We start from the raw sequence: 27,931 nt of genomic DNA on the forward strand, positions 1-27,931 counted from the left end.
ACCTCACAGAGCAATCGGACCAGTGCCGGCCTCTGACAGAGGAGGAGAACAACAGCGGGACAACTGCTCCTCTCCTCTCAGCAGGAGCAATTTCCGCAGCCCTTCACGCTGTTCATGATATCTTCATGCAGTGTCTTCCTCTCCTCCTCTTTGGCGGACAGGTGTTGTTCGGTGGGCGGCTCGGCCAGACCACTGCGGTTGAGGATCTTACTGTTCTGGGTGTTCCACAGCTCGGCGTACAAGCTGCCGGGCGTGCCCAGGAGCGTGTCATGATCCCCGCGCTCTGCTACTCGACCCTGATTGAGGACGATGATTTCATCAGCGTCAACGATGGTGGACAGTCTGTGGGCGATGAACACTGATGTTCTGTCTTGGACCAACTCCTTCATCGACCTCAGGATGTGCTCTTCTGTAATAGAGTCCAGGGAGGAGGTAGCCTCGTCATATAGTAGAATAGGTGGGTCCTTCAGTATGGCACGAGCAATGGACACACGCTGCTTCTCTCCTCCTGACAGCTTGAGGCCTCTCTCACCGACCTGGGTGTCATAGCCATGAGGCATCTTGAGGATGGCTTCGTGGATGCCAGCCAGCCGTGCCACACGGTACACATCCTCTGCAGATGCCTTGATGTTCCCGTACTGCAGGTTATAGTAGATGGTGTTGTGGAACAGAACAGAATCCTGAGGGATGACGCCCACAGACTTCCTCAGGCTGTCCAGGTTGACATCCTTGATGTTCTGACCAGCAATGTAGATGTTCCCCTGCTGGGGTTCGTAGAAGCGGAACAACATGCGCACAAGGGTGCTCTTCCCTGACCCACTGCCTCCAACGATGGCCACCTTCTTCCCGGCGGGCACATCAAAGGACACCCCGTTGAGGACCTTCTGGCCCTCCAGGTACTCAAAGTAGACGTCCTCGAAGCGGATAGTGGCATCCTGCAGCGTGACCGCCAGTGCTGGAGCCAGATCCTTGTCCTTGATCTTGGTTTCCTCACTGAGCAGGGTGAAGAGTGTGTTCATGTCAATGAGCGCCTGTCTGGTCTCTCTGTACACGGTACCCAGGAAGTTGAGGGGAAGCGAGAGCTGAAATAGCAGTCCATTCACCATCACCAGGTCTCCCACCGTCATGGTGCCTGCCATGATGCCCTGGCTGGCCATCACCATGATGGATGCGAGGCCCACAGAGAAGATGGCGCTCTGTCCAAAGTTAAGCATGGCCAGCGTTGTCGTGGTCTTCAGAGAAGTATGCTCGTACGTCTGCAGGTAACCATCATACCGCTCCGCTTCATACCTCTCATTGTTGAAATACTTAACAGTCTCATAGTTGAGGAGGGAGTCGATGGCTACGTTTCCCGCGTCGTTGTCTGCTTTGTTCATCTCCACCCGGAAACGAGTCCTCCATTGAGTGACTAGGATGGTGAAGGCTGTATACGCTGATATCGTTCCCACAGTCACGGCCGCAAACTGTCCACCACACTTATAATACAGGATGGAACTGACGAGGCCCATCTCAAAGACGGTGGGTCCCAGGTTGAAGACCAGGGCGCTGAGGACGAAGGAGATGCCTCGCGTGCCACGATCGATGGCCTTTGACAGCGCACCCGTCTGCCGGCTCAGGTGGAAGCCCAGGTCCAGGTTGTGCAGGTGGAGGAACACATTCTTGGCGATTCTGCGGATGGAGCTCTGCGCCACCTTGCCAAACACGGCATTCCTCAGCTCATTGAAGAGGGCTGAGCACGTCCGTGACACACCATAACCAATCAGCATGGCTGTTGCTGTGGTAGCCACAGTGCTTGGCCCGTCACTCAGGTTAAGCATGTGTCCCGACATCTGGTTGAGCTCGTCCACCGCATACTTAAAAATGAAGGGTACCACCACATTGGTCATCTTAGCAGCAGCCAGCAGCCCCAGAGAGACAGCTACACGCACACGTAGATCCGGCCTGTCCTTGGGCCACACATAAGAAAGCATTGCAGACAGAATCTGGGTAGAATTGACCTCCTTCAGCACATTTTTGGGGTCTGCATTCAGTCCTCCACCTGCGTTTCCGTGCCAACATGTCCGTTTGACCTGTAAATAATTTGCTGCTTCCAAGAACCGACGACAGTTTCCGGTGTTGTTGACACTCCATGGTGCCGTTCTCAGGTTGGCTGTGGACTTCAACACATGATATGTTTTATAATTATGTTGATATTTGTGGCAGTGTTCATCTTTGTCCTTGTGATTCCATGTGTGAAACGAACTCGTCTGTTGAAGAATAAACGCAAATTTCCGCCTTTGGACGTGACACCCACATTTCAGCGGGACCAACAGCTGCCCCATGTTTAAGTCTTCTTTCCAATATTAGAACTTTCAGAACATACCAGCATTAGTTACTGTATAAAAGAATACCAACACGAGTTAGAGCATTTCAGGATCATCATCATTATAACCTTTATATCAACCCGAAGTACAGTTGAGGGGAGGCCCTCATTTTCAATGTAGGCGAGACATCCCCAAATACTGTATGTAGATAATTGACATACTCGAGAGTCTGACATCATAGACTCTCTCCTGGAACCCTGTATATGGAGATGACCAAAACAACAAAGCCTGACATCACATCATAGACCCTATATCTTTGGGCATGACAAACATATCGGGGGGCCTCCTTATATTCATATGACTGACATCACCGTGATGAAAATAGGCGTGGTTACAACTGCACCTGGTCATAATCAAAGATGGTCTCCCAGACTCCTCCCACCCAGACCCCCCATACGTGTGAAACTACCTCACACACACACACACGCACACGCACACGCACACGCACACGCACACACACACACACACACACACACACACACACACACACACACACACACACACACACTTGCTCACTAGCACCACCACTGCCCCTATCGGTATTGTGTAGTGATGCCCAGCCCTACCCTTACTAAGTAAGATATCTAGTCACCACAAATAATATGTAGACCTACCTGTCTGTCAAACTACTTCCTAAACGGTAAAGAGAGAGGTTGCTAGATGTTAGGGTGGCGAGAGAGGGAGAGAAGAGGGTGAGAGAGAGAGAGGGGAGAGAGAAGGGGGTAGAGTGAGAAAGAGAGGGGAAGAGAGAAGGGGGAGAAAGGGAGAGAGAGAGAGAGAGAGAGAGAGAGAGGGAGGAGAGGGGAGGGGAGGGAGAGAGGGGTAGATAAAGAGAGGTTACTCAATGTTAGGGCAGGGAGAGAGAGATGAGGTAAAGAGAGGTTAGGGTGGCGAGAGAGGGAAGGAGAGAGAGGGGAAGAGAGAGGGAGAGAAGGGGGAGAGAGGGGAGGTAGAGTCTAGAGAGGTTACTAGATGTGATGTGAAAGTGAGAGAGGTCAGGTTACTAGATGTGAGGGCCGGGTATAGCAGCCCGAACCTGTAGTTAATTTACAAAACAATTGTTGCCTAATTAACTCAAGGAAGGAAATCACTTACTATGAACAAGGCAAGCTCAATATAGCTCTCAATAATATTCAATTTAACCGTTGACAGCACGTGACATGACACATCATGACCATCATTCATGGCCAACACAGTTTCAACCCTCAAGATTGTGTAGCATAACCTTCACGGTTGCCATGATGATAGGCTACGCACTTCACAACATCGACCCCTGGGGGGCAGCACTGTTGCGGATTCCCATGATATTTTGACTAGTAAATCAACTGAAGTGGAGCGGTGAATGATTCGCGTACGGAAACGATCCCACAATCCCAGCCATAGTCATAGATGTGACTTCTTAATTTGAAGGGCACGAGTTAAAAGAGAAGCTGCATTGTTATTGAAGCTCAGTTCCGTCTTCCGTGGGTCTTTGAAGGATTTAAGCTCTGCGGTGAAGGAAAGAGTGGATGACAGACATGTTTTGAAATGTAGCGCTCGTAATCTGTCTCCAGTTCAGCCAGTAACCTGCTCACTGTGACATCGACAGTGTGGAGGAAGGGTCTGGTAGTGGACGCCGATGGTTTCGTTTGGAAAGGGGCTGTGGCAACTTCACTGTTGTGACATTTTTGCTGGGAGCTCCGAAACATTTCATCCATTCCTCATAAGAAGCTGAGCTCTGAGCTGTGCTATATAATATCTCGGGGCTTTTCATCCGCAGGACAGCAAAGGTGTTACATCAGTCATCTTCTAAACAGAGGTAACAAGACGGGCAAAATAATACATTTCTGTGGTGGTTTTAAATAATAGTGCTAAATGTCATTATTTGGAATATGTCAAAAGGAAACATGGCTGTGTGAAGTGTGAACTATGCCATAATGTCAGTCAAGGTAATTACGTGACAGGAAGCTTGCTCCCAGTCATTTGTGACAGACTACAGTACACAGACTGGGTCACACAGATCAGCAGGACATCCGACATTAGTACACCACTGTGTGTGTGTGTGTGTGTGTGTGTGTGTGTGTGTGTGTGTGTGTGTGTGTGAGAGAGTGTGTGAGAGAGTGTGTGAGTGTGAGAAAGATAGAGAGAGACGTGTTTTGTTTATGTCTTAAAACAGACAGGGCATCATTTAGTTGTGAGTGTGACCGACCATACAGTATGACCTTTAGCATAAGGAAGATGATAATGCATTTTGAATACATTGAATTGTATTGCATCTATTTTTACTGTATCCTTTTGGATGAGTAATAGGCTAGACTGTAGCTACGTTAACGTAACGTCAGTGATATCTTTGTCAACAACTACATTTACTTGTCTACAACTCTACACTATATTGACAAGGAGCAGTGAGTGAATGATCTCTATTATAGGAGTGTTTATACTGTACCATATGGTATACCTTACCATTACCATTTATACCATGTGTTTTGGAGGTTTCTATGTGGAAATAATATTTTGTACCTAATTTACCACATACACACACACCACAACTGATATAAGAGATGTATTGTACACACAGTCAGACCCTTCTTTGCCCTATCTATCCAGCGTGCATGCATGCACACACACACACACACACACACACACACACACACACACACACACACACACACACACACACACACACACACACACACACACACGTCTGAGATAACATCTGATGGCAAAATACTGAATTAAATTGACCTTCATCTGTTTCCCACCAGAAATTGTCCTTGAAACAGGACAAGAGCATAAATAGGCCAGATATTTACTGCTGCTGTCCTCATTCAGCTGAGCTACCAGTCATTTTTTGTTTCACCAGTCATTGCTCTTTATGCATTGCAATTTGCAAGTACCCGTCCTTCATGCAACACCAGCCAAACACTAGTAACTATATAACATAATACGATGCCAAAGTTACTCACAAAATGTTATTCTTTAAAAAGAATAATCACACCTGAAGGATTGTCAATCCCATCTTTACGCGGTCGACGCAGTTTTATATTGTGTTGCAGATTCAGTTGAGGTTGCCGTTAAGAACCTGCAGCTTGCTTTTAATACTCTCCAGGATGCCCTGGTTGGCCTTGATTTAAATGCAAGTAAAACAAAATAGTGTATAATTGGCCTGTTTTCACTTTTGTTGCACGAATGTATGCCAAGAACGTTAGTCACATTAGACAGCCTACATACGGATCCGACATGCACGCCCGTGCACGCTTATTTGTCCTTTTTTCTGCTCCAAATGAGCCAAAATCCAGTGTTTGGAAGGTTTTTATTCTCTCTTCTTACATCCCCGGCCGAAAACAACTACCATTAGGCCGTCTACCACAGCCTAATGGTCTCCTATGAATACAATATTAGGGGGGCCACACTTCCTGGTTGATCTGGGATCTCTTTGTCTACTGTGGTATTTTGCGCATTTGACTGGCACTGGCCTCACGATTCCGCCTAGTGTAACAGGAGGGATTGGGTTAATTGGTAAATTAAACATTACTGATGGACAAACTTGGACACATCAGTGTTGTAAACTGGATGAATTGTTGGGTGTTTCAGGCGACCCAACCAAGACTGATCAGAACTGTGTCCAAGTAGTGGCATGGTACAGCCCCCACTGTCTTTTGAGAGCTAGGCAAGATGGCTGATGAGATGTTAGCGACACAAAAGAGGCTCCAGGCGCTGTGGGCGTCTGGGCCTGGCTCTGCCTTCTTCTGACCAGAAGTGCAGAATCCTGTGCGTTCCGTCGTCGTTGCCACTGAACAGTACACATCTCAGCCAGCCTCGGCACCATACAAGCTTTTGGTTCCTCCTCACGGAGAAAGTGGTTTGGGCTGCCAACCCTCACCACCAGCCCCAGGTTGCCAACCCTCACCACCAGCCCCAGGTTGCCAACCCTCACCACCAGCCCCAGGTTGCCAACCCTCACCACCAGCCCCCGGTTGCCAACCCTCACCACCAGCCCCAGGCTGCCAACCCTCACCACCAGCCCCAGGTTGCCAACCCTCACCACCAGCTCCACAACCCTCACCACCAGCCCCAGGTTGCCAACCCTCACCACCAGCCCCAGGCTGCCAACCCTCACCACCAGCTCCCCAACCCTCACCACCAGCCCCAGGCTGCCAACCCTCACCACCAGCCCCAGGTTGCCAACCCTCACCACCAGCTCCCCAACCCTCACCACCAGCCCCAGGTTGCCAACCCTCACCACCAGCTCCCCAACCCTCACCACCAGCCCCAGGTTGCCAACCCTCACCACCAGCCCCAGGTTGCCAACCCTCACCACCAGCCCCAGGCTGCCAACCCTCACCACCAGCCCCAGGTTGCCAACCCTCACCACCAGCCCCAGGCTGCCAACCCTCACCACCAGCCCCAGGCTGCCAACCCTCACCACCAGCCCCAGGCTGCCAACCCTCACCACCAGCCCCAGGCTGCCAACCCTCCCCACCAGCCCCAGGCTGCCAACCCTCACCACCAGCCCCAGGTTGCCAACCCTCACCACCAGCCCCAGGTTGCCGTCTCTCTGGCCATCCTGGCCAATTTTTTTTTTTTGTAATGTTTTTTTATTTTTTTCTTATTTTTTTTATAGAGGGACAGACAGTAGGCTAACAGGAAATGGGGGAGATATATGGGGGGGTGACATGCAGTAAAGGCCGCCGGGTTCGGGAGTCGAACCCGACACTGCCAGACTCGGCCACGGTGCCTGTACCGCTGAGCCACTGCCCAGGCCATGATTTAATTCTTTGCCTGCCTGCAGTGACCACCTGTCCGCCGATCACGCTTGCAAACAAAAATTAAGTCCAATTTAGTTCCGCACCATCCCGCAATTTTATTGTTTAGTCCTGCAAAACCAGCAATATATATTTCCATTGAGATATGCGCAGCAGTGCGCACGGGTGCAGCATGAGCAGAGAGAGAGATGCTGGTGGTTATAAAAGATTCTACTTATCCTTGTTTGCGGGGAAAACAAATGTGTATAAGCTGCTCTGTATATATCTATAAATGCACCAACTCTCTGTGCGTACGTGCGTACTAACATAACTCAAACTGTCCGGGGGAAAAAATCATCTGACCCATTGGTAATGAAGGCTTAGACTCTCGTAGATTGAAAATGTCAGAATCGATAAATACATCTACGAGAGTCTAAATCTTAGGCTAGGGCAGACCAAGGCACTGTTGGAGGAATCACATTGCCTCGGGATCCCCCAGGAGGAAGTTACTAATGTTGTTCTGGAGAGGGAAGAAGTTTGGAGCTCTCTGGTGGAGCTGTTGCCCCTGCAACCCGACTACAGATAAGCGGGTGAAGATGGATGGATGGATGGATAGTTTTCTTTCACTGTCATCTCCACCTTCTGTAATCCTAGGGATGTCATACAGCTGCTTCAGCAGTTTTTGTCCCTACTGTAGCTCTCTCACACATTCTCTCACTCTGTCTCCCCCCCCCTCTCTCTCTCTCTCTCTCTCTCTCTCTCTCTCTCTCTCACACACACACACACACACACACACACACACACACACACACACACACACACACACACACACACACACAAAGCCACTACCACTGATAATGATCTATCTCTTGCTGTTGTGACAGCAGCAACCATTGGGACGTCACTAATTGTGGCTGATGTGGTTGGCTGAAGGAAACAATACAGAACACGTCAGTGCACCACCACTGACCACTTCAAAGCACAGAAGAGATGTGGAGGGGAAATGAGACTGTGAGAGAGGCAGGCAAAAATAATTATTTTAGGTTTGTGTTTACAATTTGAGATTTGTGTGCGCCATTTCAGTTGATAGGGAAAGGTATGTCGTTTTATAGGAAAGAACACACAAACAGTGGTGAAATATAAGAAGAGTTAATCCTTGACAGGGCAATAATGGCAAGGGCGAGCAAGTCTCTTACGAATGAAAATTGGGGACATTTTGCAGAGAGAGGGAGAGAGAAAGATGACAGAAAAGTGGAGAGAAGAGAGAGAAGAGGATTAAGGCTCAGGAAAACAGTGCCAGAGGGAAATGAGCGAGGATCAATTTGGAAAAGATACAGAGAGCTGTGACTGAAAGTGTCTGTCTTGTCTAGCTCACTCTCTTCCCTCGTTTTGCACCCACCCACTCCCACGTGTGACAAGTCGCCCACCTACCCTCCTCCCAATCCTCCACAGAAATACCATACATGGGCTATAGCGACACACTACACACACAGAGGCAGGGCACCAAGCTATTGGTCCACAAATAGACCAGCATGTTACTAGCTGGGCACATGTGACCAGCGCTGTCCTCCTGGAATCGGCAGCAATCCTTTTCTACATGAAGGTCATGGACTCATGGCCCTATCTTTTGAAGGTCATGTGAATATTTATGCAAGCTCAATTTTTTTCATCGCCTCCAGGGCTCTCCCACTACTGACATATTGTGCAGGTTTAACTGCACATTATGTCTGTTTTGGCCATGGATCTCCTGTCCATGTTTCCTCCACCACCACTGACCAACTGATCTGGAGTTGTCATGCACATCTCTGAGAGTGGGGGGGGGGGGGGGGGTGTTACTGATTATTTAAAATTGTTAAGTAACAGGAGTATTACTAAGTAACAACAGAGTATACTGTATAACTTCATCTTTATGACTGTGGTGTGCCTTGAAGTCTTTGAAGTCAGCTGCTTGCTGAGTGCTTCCTTGACCTTTGCCCACAAGATGGAAAGATGTGATAGGGCTAGACTGTGGAAATATTTACATTTATTGCTGAGTGTATCCCTTTTGTAATCACATCATTGTCTCTGCCAGGCCGAAGGCATGGCGAGAGAGTATGTTTTGCACCCCGTCCGTCTGTCTCTGTACAGCTAATCTCTGGCACTGCTAGCCTGGTTGCTGCCAACTGTGCACACAGAGGTTCTGCCCTGGCATCTAGGGAGTGTGTGTGCACAGTTGGAAGCAACAAAATACATTTTGTGATATTACTATTACAGCAGGTTTTGTTCTAAAATCATGTAAATCAGTACAGTATCTCTATAGTCATGTGATCAACACGGATCTGTCCGATTTTCCATATTCCATCCCCTAAGTGCTTATGGCTTCCAAAGTTTGCAGGATTGGTCTGTTTTGATGCCACAATAACCCACACATATAACCAAAAGATCGACACCTATGCAATCTCATTTTGTGAAGAATCGTGACGAATCGTGCAGCACTAGTTGGCTGTCCAATTCATTTGAGTTACTCTTATGCTTTTGTTTATGTATTTTTGTATACATATTTTCATGGATATTATGAGAATCCATGTCTTGTGGAGGAAAATCGAGATTCACATTTGAGCAAGAATCGTGCAGCACTACTGGCAGGTGTTCTGAGCTGATATGAACTGACTAAGCATCTCCGTGGTTACAGCAGAGTCGCAAGTAGCTTTGGCATAATAGAGAGGCTGATAAGCTTTCTGTTTATTTTATATATTTATGAAATGGTCCAAGAGCTACAGGAGGTGTGAAGTGTAAGAAAGGTTGAATAACATGGTGAAGTGGGTGCTGTCCACTAATTCTCTCCATTTTTTTGACAGGCTATTGTTTTCCTCCTTTAAACTATGCAGATCTCCTTCACTTCTCCCCAACAACTTTTCTTCCCAGACTATTATTCTTTCATTATCCCCGCCAGGCGAAAGGCAGAAGGGCGAGGGATTTTTTGTTTCCATTCCTGTGTGTTTGTCTGTTAGCAGTTAATCACAGGCGCCGCTGGACAGATCACTGTGGAACTGTCCATGCTTTCCACTGGCCAATTCACATTTTGGCCTATAACTCATCAGGATCCTGATGAAGGATGAAGGAGAGTGTGCATGTTCATTTCTCCTTTCAGTAGACCACATTCGCATGGCGCTTCAGTGCACAACTAGAAAAAGTGCCCCTCGGGGCACAGGTCGTCACCAGGCCAGGTCAGGTCAGGTTGTGGCCTCCTGGTGGCGCTATAATAGGCCAATGTGAAAGGGGTGCCATTTCTTCTTACGCCTTTGATGGCAATTGGATGATTTGAGGCATTTTGTTCCAAAAATGTGTTTTGGAAAAATCCACCTGCCATATAACAGGCTATAACAGGCCGTTCTGGGGCAGAGGTTCATCGTTGGCATCCAGGGAGTGTGTGTGCAAAGTTTGGCATCGACCAGGTTAACAGTGCCGGAGAATAGCTGGTAACGGACGGACGGACGGAGTGCAAAACATACTCTCTCCCCCTCACATACTCTGTCGCCTGGTGGAGACAATTATAGCAAGAGTCATCTCATCTTGCTGATGATTATGATTATGATCTTGTTCTCAGTGGGAAACAAATTCAGGCACAGGGGAGATAAGTGTTATTGTGGGAATATTGTAGCTTAAACATTTTTTTTTCTTCTGTTTGTCTGTTAGTATTTGTCTTTTGGATTGCTGGATATTTTGGATTATAGATTGATTTATTAGACTATTAAACAGGAAAATAAATCCCAGAAAATAAAATGTATTTTCTTGGATTCTTTTCTGGGATTTATTTTCCTGGTCATTTAAATACACTGCCTCGCAGATTATTTGGTAAGAGACAATACGTTTTCACTTACTTTATTCTGTTGTGATATTTGTTTGCTGCTATATTTTCACCTGCTTCATGGGTTTACTGAACATTGTAGCATTGATTCATGCGTGATGGTTTAATCACATGGGTTCTTTCTTGTAGTTGTTGATAGCTAATATTTACTACTCAGCTATTAAAATAATATTTTGTTAGGTTTAGACATAACAAAATGTATATATAAAAATCACACCCGTGTGAAGTGAGGGGCGCTCTTATCATCAGACATACATCATCTCATTCCAGCCAATCACAATTTGTGTCCTCACTTTTGTCTTCAATGTTTGTGTTTAGTGTTTACACACTTTTACCTTCAATGTTTGTGTTTACACAAACACTCAAAGCTGGGCATAGGATGGGGCTAGCGCCCCTCAAAAATATATAAATTATATCAGATATCTCTGCCTAAATGTGCCAATTGATTTCTCTGTTACAGATATTTTAGGAAATGGATCTAGGTGATAAGAGCCAAAGCCAGATACAAGCTGACGGCCCATCTGGAGCACCAGAAGTTTCAACAGTCACTGAAGTGCTGCCTCCAGGTACAGAGGCACCAGCCAACAGTCCCGCTCCTGCCCAGCTTCCTGCCCAGCCTCCTGTCCAGCCTCCTGCCCAGCCTCCTGTCCAGCCTCCTGCCCAGCCTCCTGTCCAGCCTCCTGCCCAGCCTCCTGTCCAGCCTGCTGCCCAGCCTCCTGCCCAGCCTCCTGCCCAGCCTCCTGCCCAGCTTCCTGCCCAGCCTCCTGCCCAGCCTCCTGCCCAGCCTCCTGCCCAGCCTCCTGTCCAGCCTGCTGCCCAGCCTCCTGTCCAGCCTGCTGCCCCGGGCCGGCCCCCACGGCCTCAGAGAATCCCCAGAGTAGAGGACTCTGTGGATGTTTCTGAGCCCAAACCTGAACCTCCACCGGTGGCCAACGAGGACCAATCCGTTCCTGATGGGGCCGCACCCAGTCGTTCCAAGCCCCTGCACCCGGCGGCAGAGAAACCCTTGGAGAGGAGTGGAGTGCCCACTGTGGCCAATGTGAAGTCTGGCCCTAAAGGCCCAGGCCACCATCCTGTAAGCCGGGCTGCTTCAGTTCCACAACCACCGCTTTCCAGGCCCCTACCTTCCCACCTCACCTCCCATGCTCAGAGGGCCTTCTCTGTGGCAGGTACTGCAGACACACCGGCCCAAACAGTGGAAGACTTCAGGCAAGTTCTATATTATGGCATATTATTTTGGGTTCACCATATTTTTTTACACATGCCTATAATGTGTCATTATATGCATCTCAGAAAGTTTCATTTCCAGACAACTGAGGGACAGAAAGTTGATAATACTGTATTTAAATATGATATGATGAGATCCAAGTAAACTGGGAAAGAAAGTGTAGTAGATGAGTTAATGTAGAGATTCATTCAAGTGTGACTGGCACTGACCAGGTTGTAAGTCCTATTGCCACTGAGTATGTTCATCTGACAGTCACATAAATTGGTAAAAATCCCACCTGTGTGATTTTTCTTATCACCACACATCATCATTAGCTTCCTCACCTTCGTCTTCAATGTTTGTGTTACCACAAACACTCAAAATTGTCCATTCATTGTCAATGGCATTTAATGTTTGTGTAGGAAAAGGTTGTGTTTGCGTGCACACACTATCAGAAATGTGCTTATGGAATATATGATTTCAAAACTAGATTCTGAATTAACCGACATTTTTGAGGGGCATTAGCCCCTCCTATGTATATACAGCTTTTGTCCCCACAAAATGTCCGCAACACAAACATTAAATGCCATTGACAATGAAGGGAAAATGTACGTCATCTTGTCCCCACACGTCTCATATTTGCCATCGACAATGAAAGGAGAAATTAGGTCAAATGTCGCGTGCACGCATCCGCCTGGGTGATGGCAGACGGCAGACTGCTGGGCGAGCGCTGGCCCTTTGGCATGGGGGGCGAGATCAACATGGAATGAATTCTGTACTGGCCATATATTGAGTGTGTCTTGAGTGTACAGGGTTTGATGAGGTCAGATCAACATATGGAATGTCAGATCAGGTCAGCTCCATATATGGAGATCTAAGGTTTGAGGTCAGATTTAGAGTTGCTGGCCGGCTCCATACTGTATATGCAGATCTAGGTGATGATCCGGTCTTCTCCATGTATGGTTATCCAGGGTTAGATGAGGTCAGTGTCGTGATCTTCATATATGGACATGGCAGTATGGCAGCCATACAGTATGGGGGAAAAAAAGGGAGAGACGTCTTGACGCCTGTGGCATCCATTACTTAATAGGCAATTAGACGTCTTGACGTTTTTGGCTACTAAACAGTTTTAATAGGGCCACGAAGCACGTTGAGTCTACACTTACAGTATATGAAATAGGCTATCTATGTAATGTATAGTATATATTCCATGAGTAGTCCGGGATAACATGGACTCACCTTTATTTACTCAGCATTTTATATACTGTACATAAAATCTGAATGATGTCATAGATATGTATAGCTAAATCAAGGGATGCATTCAACTTCGCCTTTCACAGGTTGCACTTGATCACTTGGAATGTGGGCTCTGCCATGCCACCTGATGACCTCACCACGTTGCTTGGCTTGAATATAGGTGATGGAAACACAGATATGTACATCATCGGGTGAGTGTTTTGTTTATGTTGATGGCCAGCCAGCTGTTTCCTCATAAAAGCCAGATGTTCCAATTCCTCATTTCCTCCTTCTGTCCTCCACTGTGGTCCATTTCACTGATATACGGTGTTGAACTACATTGATTCCGTACAGCTACTTTCTTCACAGTTGCCATTACTTTATCAGTGCCCACTCTATTTTCAATTTCCCTGTCTGCTTCCGCAATATTGACTATTTGTGCGTCGTGGTGTGTTGTTGTTTTTCTTCAAGGTTACAAGAAGTGAATTCTATGATTAACAAACGGCTGAAAGATGTCCTCTTTACAGACCAGTGGAGCGATGCCTGCATGGAGCGCCTCAGCCCCTTCGGTTACGTGCTGGTCAGTAATGGTTTAACTATAGTATACAGTAATACACAAATACATATTCATAAGTTAAAACTATTCGCACATTACGAGTGTTAAATGAGTGAGCATTGCTTTCTGCTGCTGTTTTGGTTCTCATGATTTACAGAGCATGTGATTGTGTTATATATTTGCAGGCATAGTGCTTAAACAACCATGTCATGTTGGTTTATCTATTATCTGCCACTGTTGAGCTAGCTCATAACATGCAGTGAGACTCTATTTTTGTCTGTATATCAGTCTACCTGCATTTTACAGCTTAATGAATAATCCAGTAGTATTCAACAAGAACATTTCTTTCTTTTCTTTTCATATTTTCTTTTTGAGGGGCGCTAGCCCCTCCTATGCCCAGCTTTCCGGGTCTGTGTGAACACAAACATAGGCTGATGATTGGTTGATCACCCAATAGCGATGATTTGATTGGCTGAGAAAAGTACACATTGAAGATAAAAGTGAGGGCAGAAAAGTGAAGACGCTAAAAATGATTGGCCGGAATGACTTTTGTGATGATTTAATATAAAAATAAATACATTGCCCAGGCGGTGGCGTAACCGTCTGGGCACCCGACTGGTAATCCAGTCGCAGTGTGCCGCAGGTTCGACTCCCGAGCCCGACACGGCCTTTACTGCATGTCTTCCCCCATCTCTCTCCCGTTTACTGTCAGCCTACTGTCTGTCCCTTCAAAAAACCAATAAAAGGCGTAAGCCGCAAAATTTTTAAATAAATAAATAAATACATTAAACTTTATAGTTACAATACAAAATAATTTTATAAATACTAACTAATTAAAATGTGTTAATAAAAAATCTAATACATGCATCCTATGATGTATGATGTACACGGGTGCGACTTTTATATCACATCTGGAGTTTGGGCCGCTATGCAGCCCTCACACCTACGTTTTATGTTATATACACACACACACCTTTTTTTGTTGGTTTATAAATCAGATGACTTATCTTTCTATTTTGTTGGAAGCCTCACCAAGCATCCTACACAGCAGAATACTCCCAACTGTATTGGTCAGGGGAATTTCCCTTAGATTTAATCGATTTAACATTCCGTTTCTGTCCATTCATGCCATTTAGTGTGTGTGGGTGTGTGTGCATATCTAAGTGTTTGTCTGTGTTGAAGTAGTGATTCTAAGAATGAATCAGCTGAGAGGCAGACAAGAGACACCCTCTGAGTGCTGTTTTATTTTTGGATCACATTGATACGTGGTGTTGATGGACCTCTGACCGTGACACTGATGCTGTCCTCCGGCTCTCTGTTGGCCTGCTTGACTAGCTTAAACCTTCTCATAAGCATCTCATGTGTGTACTGCCTACTGTGTGCAAACATACTAGAAAGCATGTGCACATATGCACGCACGCACACACACACACACACACACACACACACACACACACACACACACACACACACACACACACACACACACACACACACACCCCCTCTCTTATGCTCATTTTCTCATTCCTCACACAAGCACAAATACCGCAGGTCAGCCCAGTTTATGGTTCAGTGGATACTGTTACGCAACCAAATCATCCAAATAGCTAGTGAGTATACAAACGAGAGGTTCTTCTCTCACGTGTGATGTGTGCCCCCACACAGCAAGTGTGATTAGGCCTCCAAGACCTGTGGTTGGGGGATGGGGTTTTATTTTAGCACAATATCTGACATGTCCTCTCTCGCTTCTATGCCTGTCTCCTTGTACAGTTGAGCCATAACACTGCACACACACACACACACACACACACACACACACACACACACACACACACATACACACACACACACACACACACACACACACACACACACACACACACACACACACACACACACACATTATGTAACATGAAATAAAAGACAAATGTTAAGGATGTATAAAAGGAGAGATGGTCTGACACAAAGCCAAGACAAATGGATGCAGTGTGGGAATTGTTGTCATCCCCAGGACTGTCAATTCATGCATCATGTTTCCTCCTTAAATGTGCTTCCTGTTTAGACAGCCAGGGTGGACCGCTAGCTGTGGCCTCCTTTATGTTCAGGGTGGACCTCTAGCTGTGGCCTCCTTTATGTTCAGGGTGGACCTCTAGCTGTGGCCTCCTTTATGTTCAGGGTGGACCTCTAGCTGTGGCCTCCTTTATGTTCAGGGTGAACCTCTAGCTGTGGCCTCCTTTATGTTCAGGGTGGACCGCTAGCTGTGGCCTCCTTTATGTTCAGGGTGGACCTCTAGCTGTGGCCTCCTTTATGTTCAGGGTGAACCTCTAGCTGTGGCCTCCTTTATGTTCAGGGTGGACCTCTAGCTGTGGCCTCCTTTATGTTCAGTGCATCATGCAAAACAGCGGGAGAGCTGGGCCACAGCATCCTGCAGGGCACAATAGAAATGCAAAAGAGGGAGAGCGAGAGGGAGAGGGTGGGAGAGAGAGCTGACAGAGCAGCAGAGATGGACAGGCAGTGTGCTGTGGTGTGCAGCTCTGACTATTTGCTTATAGAAACACTGACCAGAGCCCAACAACCAATGCCAGAGTTTTGGGTCCAATGCCGTTCTCTATATTGGAAATATTTTTAATAATTAAAAAAAAAAAAAGTGCACAATTTACAATTCAGGCACTTAGCAGACGCTCTTATCCAGTGCATAATCGGAATAAGTAGAGTACACATGATGAGCTCTAGTCAATAAACCACAGTAAATAAGTACTCGCATAAGTAGAGTACAGAGAGAACAATGAAGGTGTTTGGATACCATGGGTAGCATCAAGGAGACATTTTGAAATGCTGGTGGTGAAGTAGAGTCTGAATAGATGAGTCTTCAGACTACAGCAGAACATTGGGAATGAGTCTTTCTGCAGTTCTGACTGCAATGGGGAATTTACTCCACAATTTGGGAGCCATTAGGAAGAAGAGTCTAGGTCTGGAACATGTGCGTTGTTTTAGGGAATACTTGGGCAACAATCCTGTGTAGGCTGATCTAAGTGAGCAGGAAGGGTTGTAGGGTTGAATCATGTCTTTAAGCTATGGGGTGGCCTTTAGTTGCCTTGTTGGTAAGGTTGTCACAATCATGACATTTTACTTGATGATTGATTGTCATACAAATAATTGTGATTAATTGTGTGACACCTCAGAAGGGGAAAGCAGGGAACCACCCTAGCTGTGTACAGGCATGGAAGAGAAAGAACATTTAACTGTAATCATACAATGAACAAGCAAACAAGTACATTTATTTTGTTTAACAACTTAACCCCTATTAACAAGATGTGACACGGTGTGAGCTTGTAGATCAGATATCTTTTTAATGTTTTTTTTAAACTACTCATAGGCTGCATAATTGCCATTGTCACTTTTCAAAAAGGTCAAATAATGACCAATATCTAACCCCTATTAACAAGATGTGACACAGTGTGAGCTTGTAGATCAGATATCTTTTTAACGTTTTTTTTTAACTACTCATAGGCTGCATAATTGCCATTGTCACTTTTCCAAAAGGTCAAATAATGACCAATATCTCGGTCTGGCCCTAACACTGACATCAGATAAACAGATGCTCATATTTGCATTTTAAAAAATCAATTTGACTACTTTCTCCAAAATAATACCATCAGTTCTGGTGGCACTATACCTAGTATACCCTGTACGTGTACTGTATTAAGAATACACATAGCAGCAGTCACATTACTCTGCTTTCTATTCTTGTTCCCTCTTTATTCCTCGTTGACTGTCGTCTGTCTCTGTCTATTTTCCTTCCTTCATCTTTGTCTCTGACACTGTTATGGTCTCTATGGTGCTGTGTCTGTTTCTCAGGTGGTATCCCAGCGGATGCAAGGCGTTTTGCTGCTGGTGTTTGCTAAATACTACCATCTTCCCTTCCTCCGAGAAGTCCAGACCGAAACCACCCGCACAGGCCTGGGGGGTTACTGGGTGAGAAACCTACTGTCACCCTTTTCTTTAAACTGTTACTGAGCTATGCAAGGCATACATAGAGGGTTTGGCAGAGGGCTTTCTTGGTCAGCAACATTATCTATCAACAAACCTTGTACAACCAGAAAGGTAATACTCTTGTATTTATTATGTAACGTGTCATGGGTTGTTTTAGGACACCTTTTTACTCACTACTGTCAGGGATGTCTGTTACATCTGCTGGCCAGAAGGTGGTGCTCTAATTGAATGGAATGAACAGAGAGGGGTTGGTTCCAACTATTGACTGCTGCAACACAACCCGTTGCTTCTCTGATAATTTCCTCAACTTACTCTAGATTCTTGAGCTCTTTGAGAAGTGGTTTGTTTTAACACTTCGTTGATAGAAAATGACACAATCTAGAATCAATGTAACAGTGGGAGTCTGTCTATATGCATTTTCTGCTGAAGTATAGGCTATCTACTGCAAGTGAAACTGGACCCATAAGGGTCACCTCCACAGAAGTATATGTGCAATCGGGCTAAGTCTGTCTGTTGTCCTCTGTGTATTGACAATGATGGACATCAGCAGTACATTCTGCAAATTTGCCTTTCTGCCATGATGTCTCAAGTAATTCAGTGGGTCAGAGCAGAGGGAGGAAATCTACTCTACTCTTATTGTCTAACCCTACACACTGAAAACCTGTCGTTAAATATTTATTTTGTGAATGATTCACTGGTCCTTGGTGTATGTGTACACTTCCTGTCTTCAGACAGCTCTCCCATTACAGCCATGGGGTCACACTGTGAAACCACTCCTACATGCAAGATATGTTTTGCTGTTCTTCTCTTATTGCCACATATTATAATTTAAAACATATTTTAATCATTCATTCTTTCAAATCAGACCTGTCTGAAGTGAGTGGTGCAACCCTTTAGGGTACCCTGTTGGTACCCTAAACATACATACATACATAGGTGCACAGGGACAGACAAAGCTGGGCATTGGAGTGGCTGCACCACTCAGAAATCACACCAGTGTGAAGTGAGGGGCGCTCTTATCATTGTAAATCATCATACATCATCTCATTCTGGTCAATTAGAATTTGCATGCTTACCTTTGTCTTCAATGTTTGTTACACATTGTTTGTGTTTACACAAATACTCAAAACTGGCCATTCATTATCAATGGCATTTAATGTTTGTTAGGGACAAAGTTTGTGTTTTCACGCACGCAGCTAGACACAGGTGGCCCTCAGAATTTACAAATGTATTTATGTCCAGCTTTGAGTGTTTGTGTAAACACAAACATTGAAGACAAAAGTGTGCAAACACAAACATTGAAGGCAAAACTGAGGCCGCAAATTGTGATTGGCCGGAATGACATTTGTGGTGATTAGATTGGAGTACGGAATGATGTGCAGTATGATGATAAGAGCACCCCTCACTTCACGTGTGTGATTTTATTTAATACAATCTTGGAAACCATTCGATAAAAAAGGAGGGGGGTTACTAACAATAACATTAGTAGTGCTGACAGATGCTGCTGTTAGCTGAATCTTTCAAGAGAGATAATCAGTAATATCCAAATGCTTCTAAGGAATCCTAAATAAATATTTCAAAAATAATCCTGTCTCTTTCCACCCTTTACACTCTGACTCTCTTTATTATTATATTATTATTCCCGCTCCTTTCATCTGTTTATCCCTTTTTGTAGGGGAATAAAGGAGGAGTGAGTGCTCGCATGTCTGTGTTTGGTCACACCATCTGCTTCCTAAACTGCCACCTGCCAGCGCACATGGAGAACTCAGAGCAGCGCATGGAGGACTTTGAAAGTATCCTACAGCAGCAGCAGTTTGAGAGCCAATCTGCCACTGGGGTGCTCGACCACGAGTGAGTCAGCAGTCTACACTAGCCCATTCTGACCTGAGATCAGATTCTAAAAATGTCTTCTACATCCTGACAGTTTTCATTCTGACCTGAGATCAGATTCTAAAAATGTCTTCTACATCCTGACAGTTTTCATTCTGACCTGAGATCAGATTCAAAAAATGTCTTCTATGTCAGTCGCTCTTAGATTTTTCAAAAATAGCAGACCTACAAGCTCGTAGCGCGCAACTTGGTGGCGCGCTATGAGCTTGTAGATCTGCTATTTTTCAATAGCTAAAGCATAACATAATGCTAACGCCAAAAGGGGTTCCCGCCAAAAATGAGCTAGTGTGTGTAGTCAGACTGACCCCCTAGGGGTCCTTGAGGGGGTTGCGGGGGTCCCCAGCTAAATTAGTTTATATAGCATTAAAATCTGTTTAACCTATTTAGGGTTGAGGTCGATTAAAAAAAAGGCTTCTAAATCCTGTTTCTATGACGTGAAAACCTTTTTCACGTCAAGGACCCCCAGAATGATCTGTATTTGGCCGCAGACCCCCCACCTGAAAATATGTTGTTCCAGCCAGGGACCCCCCCAGAAGCAAAGATTTTAGTTAAAACCGTTCGCTCTGAAATAATATATATTCAAAGATTTGCACCACATTTTCACGATTTCTCAAAAATAGCAGATCTACAAGCTCGCTATGAGCTTGTACATCTTCTATTTTTCAATAGCTAAAGTATAACATAATGCTTAAACACCAAAAGGGGTTCCCGCCCTATACTTTGGCTATTTGAAAATAGCTGACCTACAAGAAATTCCAAAAATCATGCAAAACAACACAAATCTTCTCTTATGGGGTCTCTACAAAATCTCAGATTGGTGTCTGACGTTCGTGGCCAAATATATACATTTTGGGGTCAGTATTCATTTAAAAAATAGACCCACAAGGGTTACATACTTTTATTTCTCTCTCTCTCTCTCTCTCTCTCTCTCTTGCATGCATGCATTCATAATCGCCCACACATGTGTCATGTTTACTGGCACTTTCATTCATTTGTGGTGAGAAAATGTAATGTGGTTGCTACTGTACTGTTTTCACAGTGTGGTGTTCTGGTTTGGGGATCTGAATTTCCGCATTGATGACCTCGAAATGCAAGTGGTGAAGTCAGCCATTGATAACAACAAATTCTCCATGCTGTGGGAAAAGGATCAGGTAAAAACAATACTAAATAGTGAGAAAGAAAACCCAAACAAACACAAAAACGGTTCAGACTTCTTGTTGGCTCATGATATTTAATAATTCTCCCAAATACGGTCTTCGTCTGAGAGTAGACTATCTGGTCTACTGTCTATCCCACCACACATGTGTGATTACTATGCAATGTCACAGCAAGTACCGTAGGTGGTAAAATGTATTCTCTCCTGCATATAACTTCAGTGTGAATAATGAATGTCTAATGAATGTTAGTTATTGTTTTATTATTAATTAATAATGATCTTGTACCACCCGAGGGCAGTCAATGATTGTTCTTGTGTGTATGTAAGAAATATTCAACTCATCCTCCGTGATTGCTTGTAGATCTGCTATTTTCACTACTTCTTATCTACCTTGTATTTTTCATTGAAACGGTGCTCTAACCTATGTCACTGTCATTGAAACGATGCTCTAACCCAGGGGTAACCAACCCGGGGTTCGCGATCTACCAGTCGATCGCGGGAACGTTTCCAGTCGATCGCGAAGTGTTAGACCCATTGGAATAATGTCAGTGCCGCTCGTCACATGCAAATTAATTTTGAGCAGAGCGCTGTGGCTCTGAGTTTGAGAATAGACCCCATCGTCCAAGGGTGTGTGTGCGTGTGTGGTGGGAGGGGTGGTATCTTAGCAACACTGAATGACCTGTCCCATTGGTCGTGTGCTCGTATCATGAGCCAATGGCTGCAGCTCTGAGCTTCCCAGACCCAGGTTCACATACTACACTACACAAGCCGTAAAGCGAACTGACAGGTACCATATTAGCAGCTGTGAGCGCTCTTCTCTTCTCGTGAAGAAAGCAGGACAGAGTTGTCAAATAAATCCCGCCGTCATTCATACTGTATTTATTCTCCGACCCGACATTAAAATACGGAACAACGTGCGTTCATTACGGGGCTCGTGACAGGCTGCAGACACAGATAGATAGATAGCGCCGCTGCTCCTTCAGTTTTCGTTGTTCGTTGTTATAATATTTTTTATTATTGGGATTTGATCATTGATGCAAATTCTAAACATATGGATGCAGCTGCAGAAGTTGTGTTGCTTAAAGGAATGCATAGTTGCGTTCTCCTCAACTGCTGCGCACTGTGCGTAGCAACAACAAAAATATAAAAATGAGAAAAATATACTGAATATACCAGTCTGCAATGCAAACTAATAGGCGAGTGCACTCCAGGGCATATGCAAAGGGAAAGAATGACTTCCGTCCGTGACAATAATCAATGCTACAGTTTGAATTCTGTACACATGCACACATAGAGCAAAAAATATGATAAATATGAAATATGAAAACTTGTTGAAGTACAACGCATGAGTCAAGTAGCTGCTTTTGTATCAAACCCTTTCCTCTTTACTGAGCCTACTGTCATTGAACTGCTGTCCGATAAAATGCAGGATGTGTTTGCATTAACTTCAGATATTTAAATGGAGATTATTGGATTAGTAAGTGACTGTCACCTGCAGGTCAGAGCTAAAGAGAAGGAATTTTGGTCTCTTGTGAGCAGAGAAGTATCCCCTGATTGTGTCGTGTGCACTGAAGCTGCATGCCTACTTTGGTTGCACGTACTTATGTGAAATGGCCTTTTCACAAATGAAAATAATAAAATCCAAGTTTAGAACTCGTATGACTGACTCACATCTTAATGACACCCTCAGACTGGCAATCACTAAATATGAACCAGATTTCAAAACGCTTGCAGATAAAGTGCAGTCACAGCAGTCTCATTAAAGGTGGGCTGACCCTGAGAGTATGTCACCATATCTGTGCAAATATATATGGTCATGTTATGCCTATGTCATTTGAACATCTGCCAATGTGAATATTCATTGAAATGAGAAACAAAATATTTCTAATACTAATTATTTCTAATTTGTCTTAATATTATTTGACATTGATAATATAACTTACTATAAGTATTTATTCTAATTTAAGCTTTAGTCTTTGTGTGGATGTGTGCACATGCATTGAGCCTGTCAGAAATAGCAAAAAAACAAGTGTTTTTTCTAACACGTTTTAGTGGTAGATCTTGGCTTACAATTGGGAATAAAATGGGCTCTTGGGCTTGAAAAGGTTGGTTACCACTGCTCTAACCTATGTCATTGAAACGGTGCTCTAACTCTAACCTATGTCACTGTCATTGAAACGGTGCTCTAACCTATGTCACTGTCATTGAAACGGTGCTCTAACCTATGTCACTGTCATTGAAACGGTGCTCAGTCTAACTTATGTCACTGTCATTGAAACGGTGCTCTAACCTATGTCACTGTCATTGAAACGGTGCTCAGTCTAACCTATGTCACTGTCATTGAAACGGTGCTCAGTCTAACCTATGTCACTGTCATTGAAACGGTGCTCTAACCTATGTCACTGTCAATGAAACGGTGCTCAGTCTAACCTATGTCACTGTCATTGAAACTGTGCTCTAACCTATGTCACTGTCATTGAAATGGTGCTCAGTCTAACCTATGTCACTGTCATTGAAACGGTGCTCAGTCTAACCTATGTCACTGTCATTGAAACTGTGCTCTAACCTATGTCACTGTCATTGCTGCAGCTGAACATGGCTAAGGATAGTGAGACTGTCCTGGAGGGGTTCTTGGAGGGGCCGCTGAAATTCTCACCCACATACAAGTTTGATGTTGGGTCAGATACATATGATACAAGGTCGGTGAATTCAGATTGCTTTGTCTAACCATGCTGACGCAACGTTTCATATACAACATTTACTGGAAAATTAGGTAATTTGTTTTCTCTTCTTCTTTCTCTCTCTGTCCTGCCCAGCGCTAAGAAACGAAAGCCAGCATGGACTGACAGGATCCTGTGGCGCATGAGGGCCACAGCTCCTACTGGCCACACTGCAGGGAAGCGCAGCTCCATGTCAGGGCTGACCAGCGGAACCAAGGTGTTGCAGCACTGCTACCGTAGTCACATGGAATACACTGTCAGTGACCACAAGCCAGTCTCTTCCATCTTCACCCTACAGGTCAGACATCCAGGAAGGGACTTTGTGATGTTGTAAACATGACTGGCTGATGTTTAAACCTTCTTTATTGATTTGATCTGTTGTAAATGTGCTCGTATAGTTCCCATACAAGGTGGACGTCCCACTGGTGACGCTCATGGTGGAGGATGAGTGGAATAGTATTGAAGATGCCAAAGCTAAGTTCAAAACTGCACCAAACTTTTCCCGCAGCTCTTGGGATTGGATTGGGTTGTACAAGGTAACTAGTCTCATGCACTCCTCTCTTTTTAAGAATATACTTAACAGAAACTCTCTCAGCAAATGATTATCTAGATTTGGTGATGCATTATCAATTTAATGTAAGAATCACGGTACATGCCTGCGATTTCTGGTCTGTGATTCTCTAGGTGGGGTTCAAACACCACAAGGACTATCTGGGGTATGTATGGGCCAAGCAAGAGGAAACTGATATCCCTCGACCAGAACAGCAGGTAAGACCAGAGGAATGCAACGTTTTGTTTTGTGGTCGTTTTCTGTGGCATCTGATTAATCTGATTAATCATGGCCCCTCTTATTGGCCTCTTTTCCAGGTGGCATTTACAGAGGAGGAGTTACCCAAGGGCTCAGGGGACTTTATCTTGGGTTACTATAGCAACAACATGAACACAATTGTGGGCGTATCGGAGCCATTTCAGGTGATCATGATAATCAAGTTGTCAGTTTTCCTGTTCGTTTTATCTCCATTTTATCGACCCCATCTGACTATTTCCTCTAATCACATATTATATTTATCATTTCCCTCTGATATTTTGGTCTCTCTTACTCATCTACTTTTCTACCTTGGTCTTACCGTTCCTCTTTCCTCTCTATTTCATTGTCCATCGTCAGATCCAGCTTCCCTCCGCAGACCTTGAAGCTAGTGCTTCAGACAGCTCTGATTTCAGCTCCGAGGACGACAGTACTGTTGTCCTCATGAAAACCGGGTCCCGCAGTCCCAGCCCCGGAAGGGGCAAGCACCGCAGCCATCGGAGTCGCAGCCGCAGTCACAGTAGCAGCCCTGTGAAGTCTCCAATGAAAGGCCTAAACCTCGATGAAGCCTCCCCGACCACTGAGAACAACTCCACAGTTTGCCCAGCAGAGGGCAGCTGCAGTCAGGAGTCTGCCCAACTGGAGAAACCCAATGCTGAGGCTGGGAATTCAGGATTGTGATGCAGGTCAACTTCTTCTGCACTCACTTACATGCACTGTACTGTATGTTTCAGCTTAACGTGAAAATATACAATTTCTGATGCCTTTTTTTCCAGGACTGCAGTCAACAATCTGGTTTATTAAGAAAACTTACTCTGCCTTGAGTATTTTTCCTAAGCAATTGACACCCTCTTCCCTTTTCCTTTTACATTTCTGCCCAGACTGCCCTTTCAATGCACATAGCACAGAGAGTTGACATTTGGCTTGATAAAATCCTCAGATTGATCATCTTTAAAATCCTATGTACCAAATCCCAGTCAAAGGAATGTGGTCGATCAGTAGCCTACTTTTCAAAAGCTGCATTCCATACTCACATTCTACACATTTTGAAACTTCTTATTGGCGAACCAAGTGGCTGTATCAGTAGATACATGTGAGCATGATAAAATGCTCTCACAAGATCACAGGCAGGGAGGGAACAGTCCTTACATATAGTATCAAACCTGTCTGAATTTCAAGCCTGTCTTACATTTCAAGGTATTTTCAGTTGTAGCCACTGCTAAATTAATGAGCAGTCTGGTCTGAAAAATATCCACTAGGACCAAAGTATTTGCTCAAGGTAAATAATAAATTAGATATTTTTTAAATATTCACACAGTATCCTTTAATTTGCAGACTTTATATAGATATCTGTCTGTTAGTAGTCTTATATGTCCGTTGTGTTATGCTGGAAAATGATGTTTGAGGGCACGAACACTGATCTGCGGATCCAGTCCGGGTTTTCTTCCTAATAAAAATAGCAAAATCAACAGGAAGTTGACCTTTTTATAAAAAATAAAACCGTAATGTTTTTTTATGTTCTATATTGTGTTCACAGGCTAAAAGAGTGACTTTGAGATCACTGTACAATGTAAGTCAATGAGGAGCATATTATGAATAATCAATGGAGCTATTATTTTGAATTTCTAGTCTAACTACACAACCTAAACCTCCACCAAAGTGTTCCTGCCCTTTAACCAGAGGGACAGTTAAAGTGTCGACACCTAAAGTGATAATTTGCCCTGGTGAAACATTTGTGTGTGTTGATGTGAGGTAATAAAATGATTCAGACCTCATGATCATCTGAGGTAATAGGCTGTAATTGCTGAAGCTTTAGAATACTACCACTGTCCTATACTTTCTCTTCTCCAATCACCTTATATATTGTTTACCTATATCACCTATTTCTCTTTGTGTCCTTCTCTACCACATATCCTTCTCTGTGGGTTATGGTGATTAGCTGACTGTTGTCACTAGTAGTAACATGTTGGATTGTTAGCTTGTGACCTGATAAACCATCCTAAAACACGTTTTGTACCAACAAAAGTGTTAGCATAGGGCAGTGTATACTGTTGTACTTTAACCTCATTGTATGTGTACAGTATGTGATTGTGTTTGTATGTCTGTATGTATGTTTTTTATTAAGGTGTGTGTGTGTGTGTGTGTGTGTGTGTGTGTGTGTGTGTGTGGCTAGCTACGTAGCAATGACTGAATGATGTGCAAATGTGTTTGCATGTTTTGCTGCTGGACATTCCGGTACTGTGATTTTGTGCCGTTTAAAGTGCTGTTTTTGACTCTTGTTTATATTTGTGGCTATTGAGAAGTGTTAGGTAAACATGTTAAGGACAGTGTAAAAATGTGGACAACTGAACATTAATGTCAGGTAGCGAAAATGCAGGATAATTTTGCTTGTAGAAGACTTATTTGATTTGGTTTCATTGTGCAATTTATGATTATTCAATATTATTAATTGAAAAAGAAAAATCATTCGAACTTTGTGGTGTGTGTGTGTGTGTGTGTGTGTGTGTTTCAAAAGATAAGCTTCAGTAGGTCGTATGAACTTTGTCCTACTATAGGTAGTCAACTATATTCAGTGGTAACTTCAATTCCTACAGTGTGGATATGTGTACTGTCGATATTTGATATGAGATATTATGGCTATTGAATGTTATTGTATGATTATTATGTGTTTAAGATGGATTCCAATATGTATGTAAAAGACAGTTGTGAAATACAAAATAGATGACAATCTATGCCAGAAGATAATTATATTTACATTATTGTATGTATTTATTTTCATATTTTATTCAGATGAGCCTGAATTCTGCTGGCCAGTGAGGGAGAATTATTTCAAAGCAAATTATACACTGATATTTTATTGTTTTTTTTTCTATTTTAAAATATATAAAGAAGTTATTTTTGCCAATCTGCCTAATAGTAAACTCAGTTCAGATTTGACTGGATTTATTGTCGGCAGTGTTTATCTCAAGTTTATTGACGACATCAATGAAACTGTCTGCTAATGAATCAATGGGTCAGGTGTTGAGGATTACATAAGAGGCTGTTAATTGTCCATTTCACCATCATCAGAGTACGGTCCAAACAGAAAATATAATGTTACTTCCTTTCAATCTGTGCTGTCTAGACTGTTTGCTTTTTTGTAATCTCTGGAATACGTTTTGGTGGACAAGAAATAACAAATAATAAACCATTTGCTGTCATTCATTATAAACATGGTCATGCATGACCATGAATTCTATAATGAACAATTTCCAGTGACTGCCTCACTGCGTTTTATTTTGTATTTTTTTTACTAGCACATGGTGTGTGTGCATACTCTGGTGACTTTGTATACCAATTACCAAACAATAAAGTTTGAGAGGACTTCAGGAAATTCCTTTGTCTGAACTAGCTGTGCATAGTAAAAGATGGAATAATCTATTGTACTGTGCCTC

The 27,931-nt window shown here is 44.1% G+C and overlaps 2 protein-coding genes across 2 annotated transcripts; one reads left to right on the top strand and one right to left on the bottom strand.

Moving 5' to 3' along the window:
* Positions 1-77: 77 nt before the first annotated feature.
* Positions 78-2,321, bottom strand: LOC308316418 (iron-sulfur clusters transporter ABCB7, mitochondrial-like; the record flags this gene model as incomplete). The annotated part of the gene is made up of 1 exon (XM_080765044.1): positions 78-2,321. One exon carries the CDS (start codon positions 2,319-2,321, stop codon positions 78-80), a length of 2,244 nt encoding a protein of 747 aa, XP_080621170.1.
* Positions 2,322-3,748: 1,427 nt separating this feature from the next.
* inpp5jb (inositol polyphosphate-5-phosphatase Jb) lies at positions 3,749-27,859 on the top strand. The gene is made up of 13 exons (XM_080766689.1): positions 3,749-4,161; positions 11,395-12,143; positions 13,482-13,589; positions 13,849-13,957; positions 17,792-17,908; positions 19,602-19,777; positions 20,856-20,967; positions 23,562-23,671; positions 23,789-23,990; positions 24,091-24,228; positions 24,377-24,460; positions 24,560-24,664; positions 24,858-27,859. Exons 2-13 carry the CDS (start codon positions 11,407-11,409, stop codon positions 25,176-25,178), a joined length of 2,319 nt encoding a protein of 772 aa, XP_080622815.1. The 5' UTR covers positions 3,749-4,161; positions 11,395-11,406; the 3' UTR covers positions 25,179-27,859.
* Positions 27,860-27,931: the final 72 nt, after the last annotated feature.

This window comes from Protomyctophum bolini, assembly GCF_963924005.1.
Source record: "Protomyctophum bolini genome assembly, chromosome: 6".
NCBI classification, from domain to species: Eukaryota; Metazoa; Chordata; class Actinopteri; order Myctophiformes; family Myctophidae; genus Protomyctophum; species Protomyctophum bolini.

What these genes read in the sequence shown, in the direction of transcription:
- inpp5jb (XM_080766689.1), top strand. Translation starts at nt 11,407, where the DNA reads ATGGATCTAGGTGATAAGAGCCAAAGCCAGATACAAGCTGACGGCCCA. An exon ending in GCCCCTTCGGTTACGTGCTG is followed by an intron (nt 13,958 to 17,791) that starts GTCAGTAATGGT and finishes TCTGTTTCTCAG; the next exon opens with GTGGTATCCCAGCGGATGCA. An exon ending in ACTGGGGTGCTCGACCACGA is followed by an intron (nt 19,778 to 20,855) that starts GTGAGTCAGCAG and finishes CTGTTTTCACAG; the next exon opens with TGTGGTGTTCTGGTTTGGGG.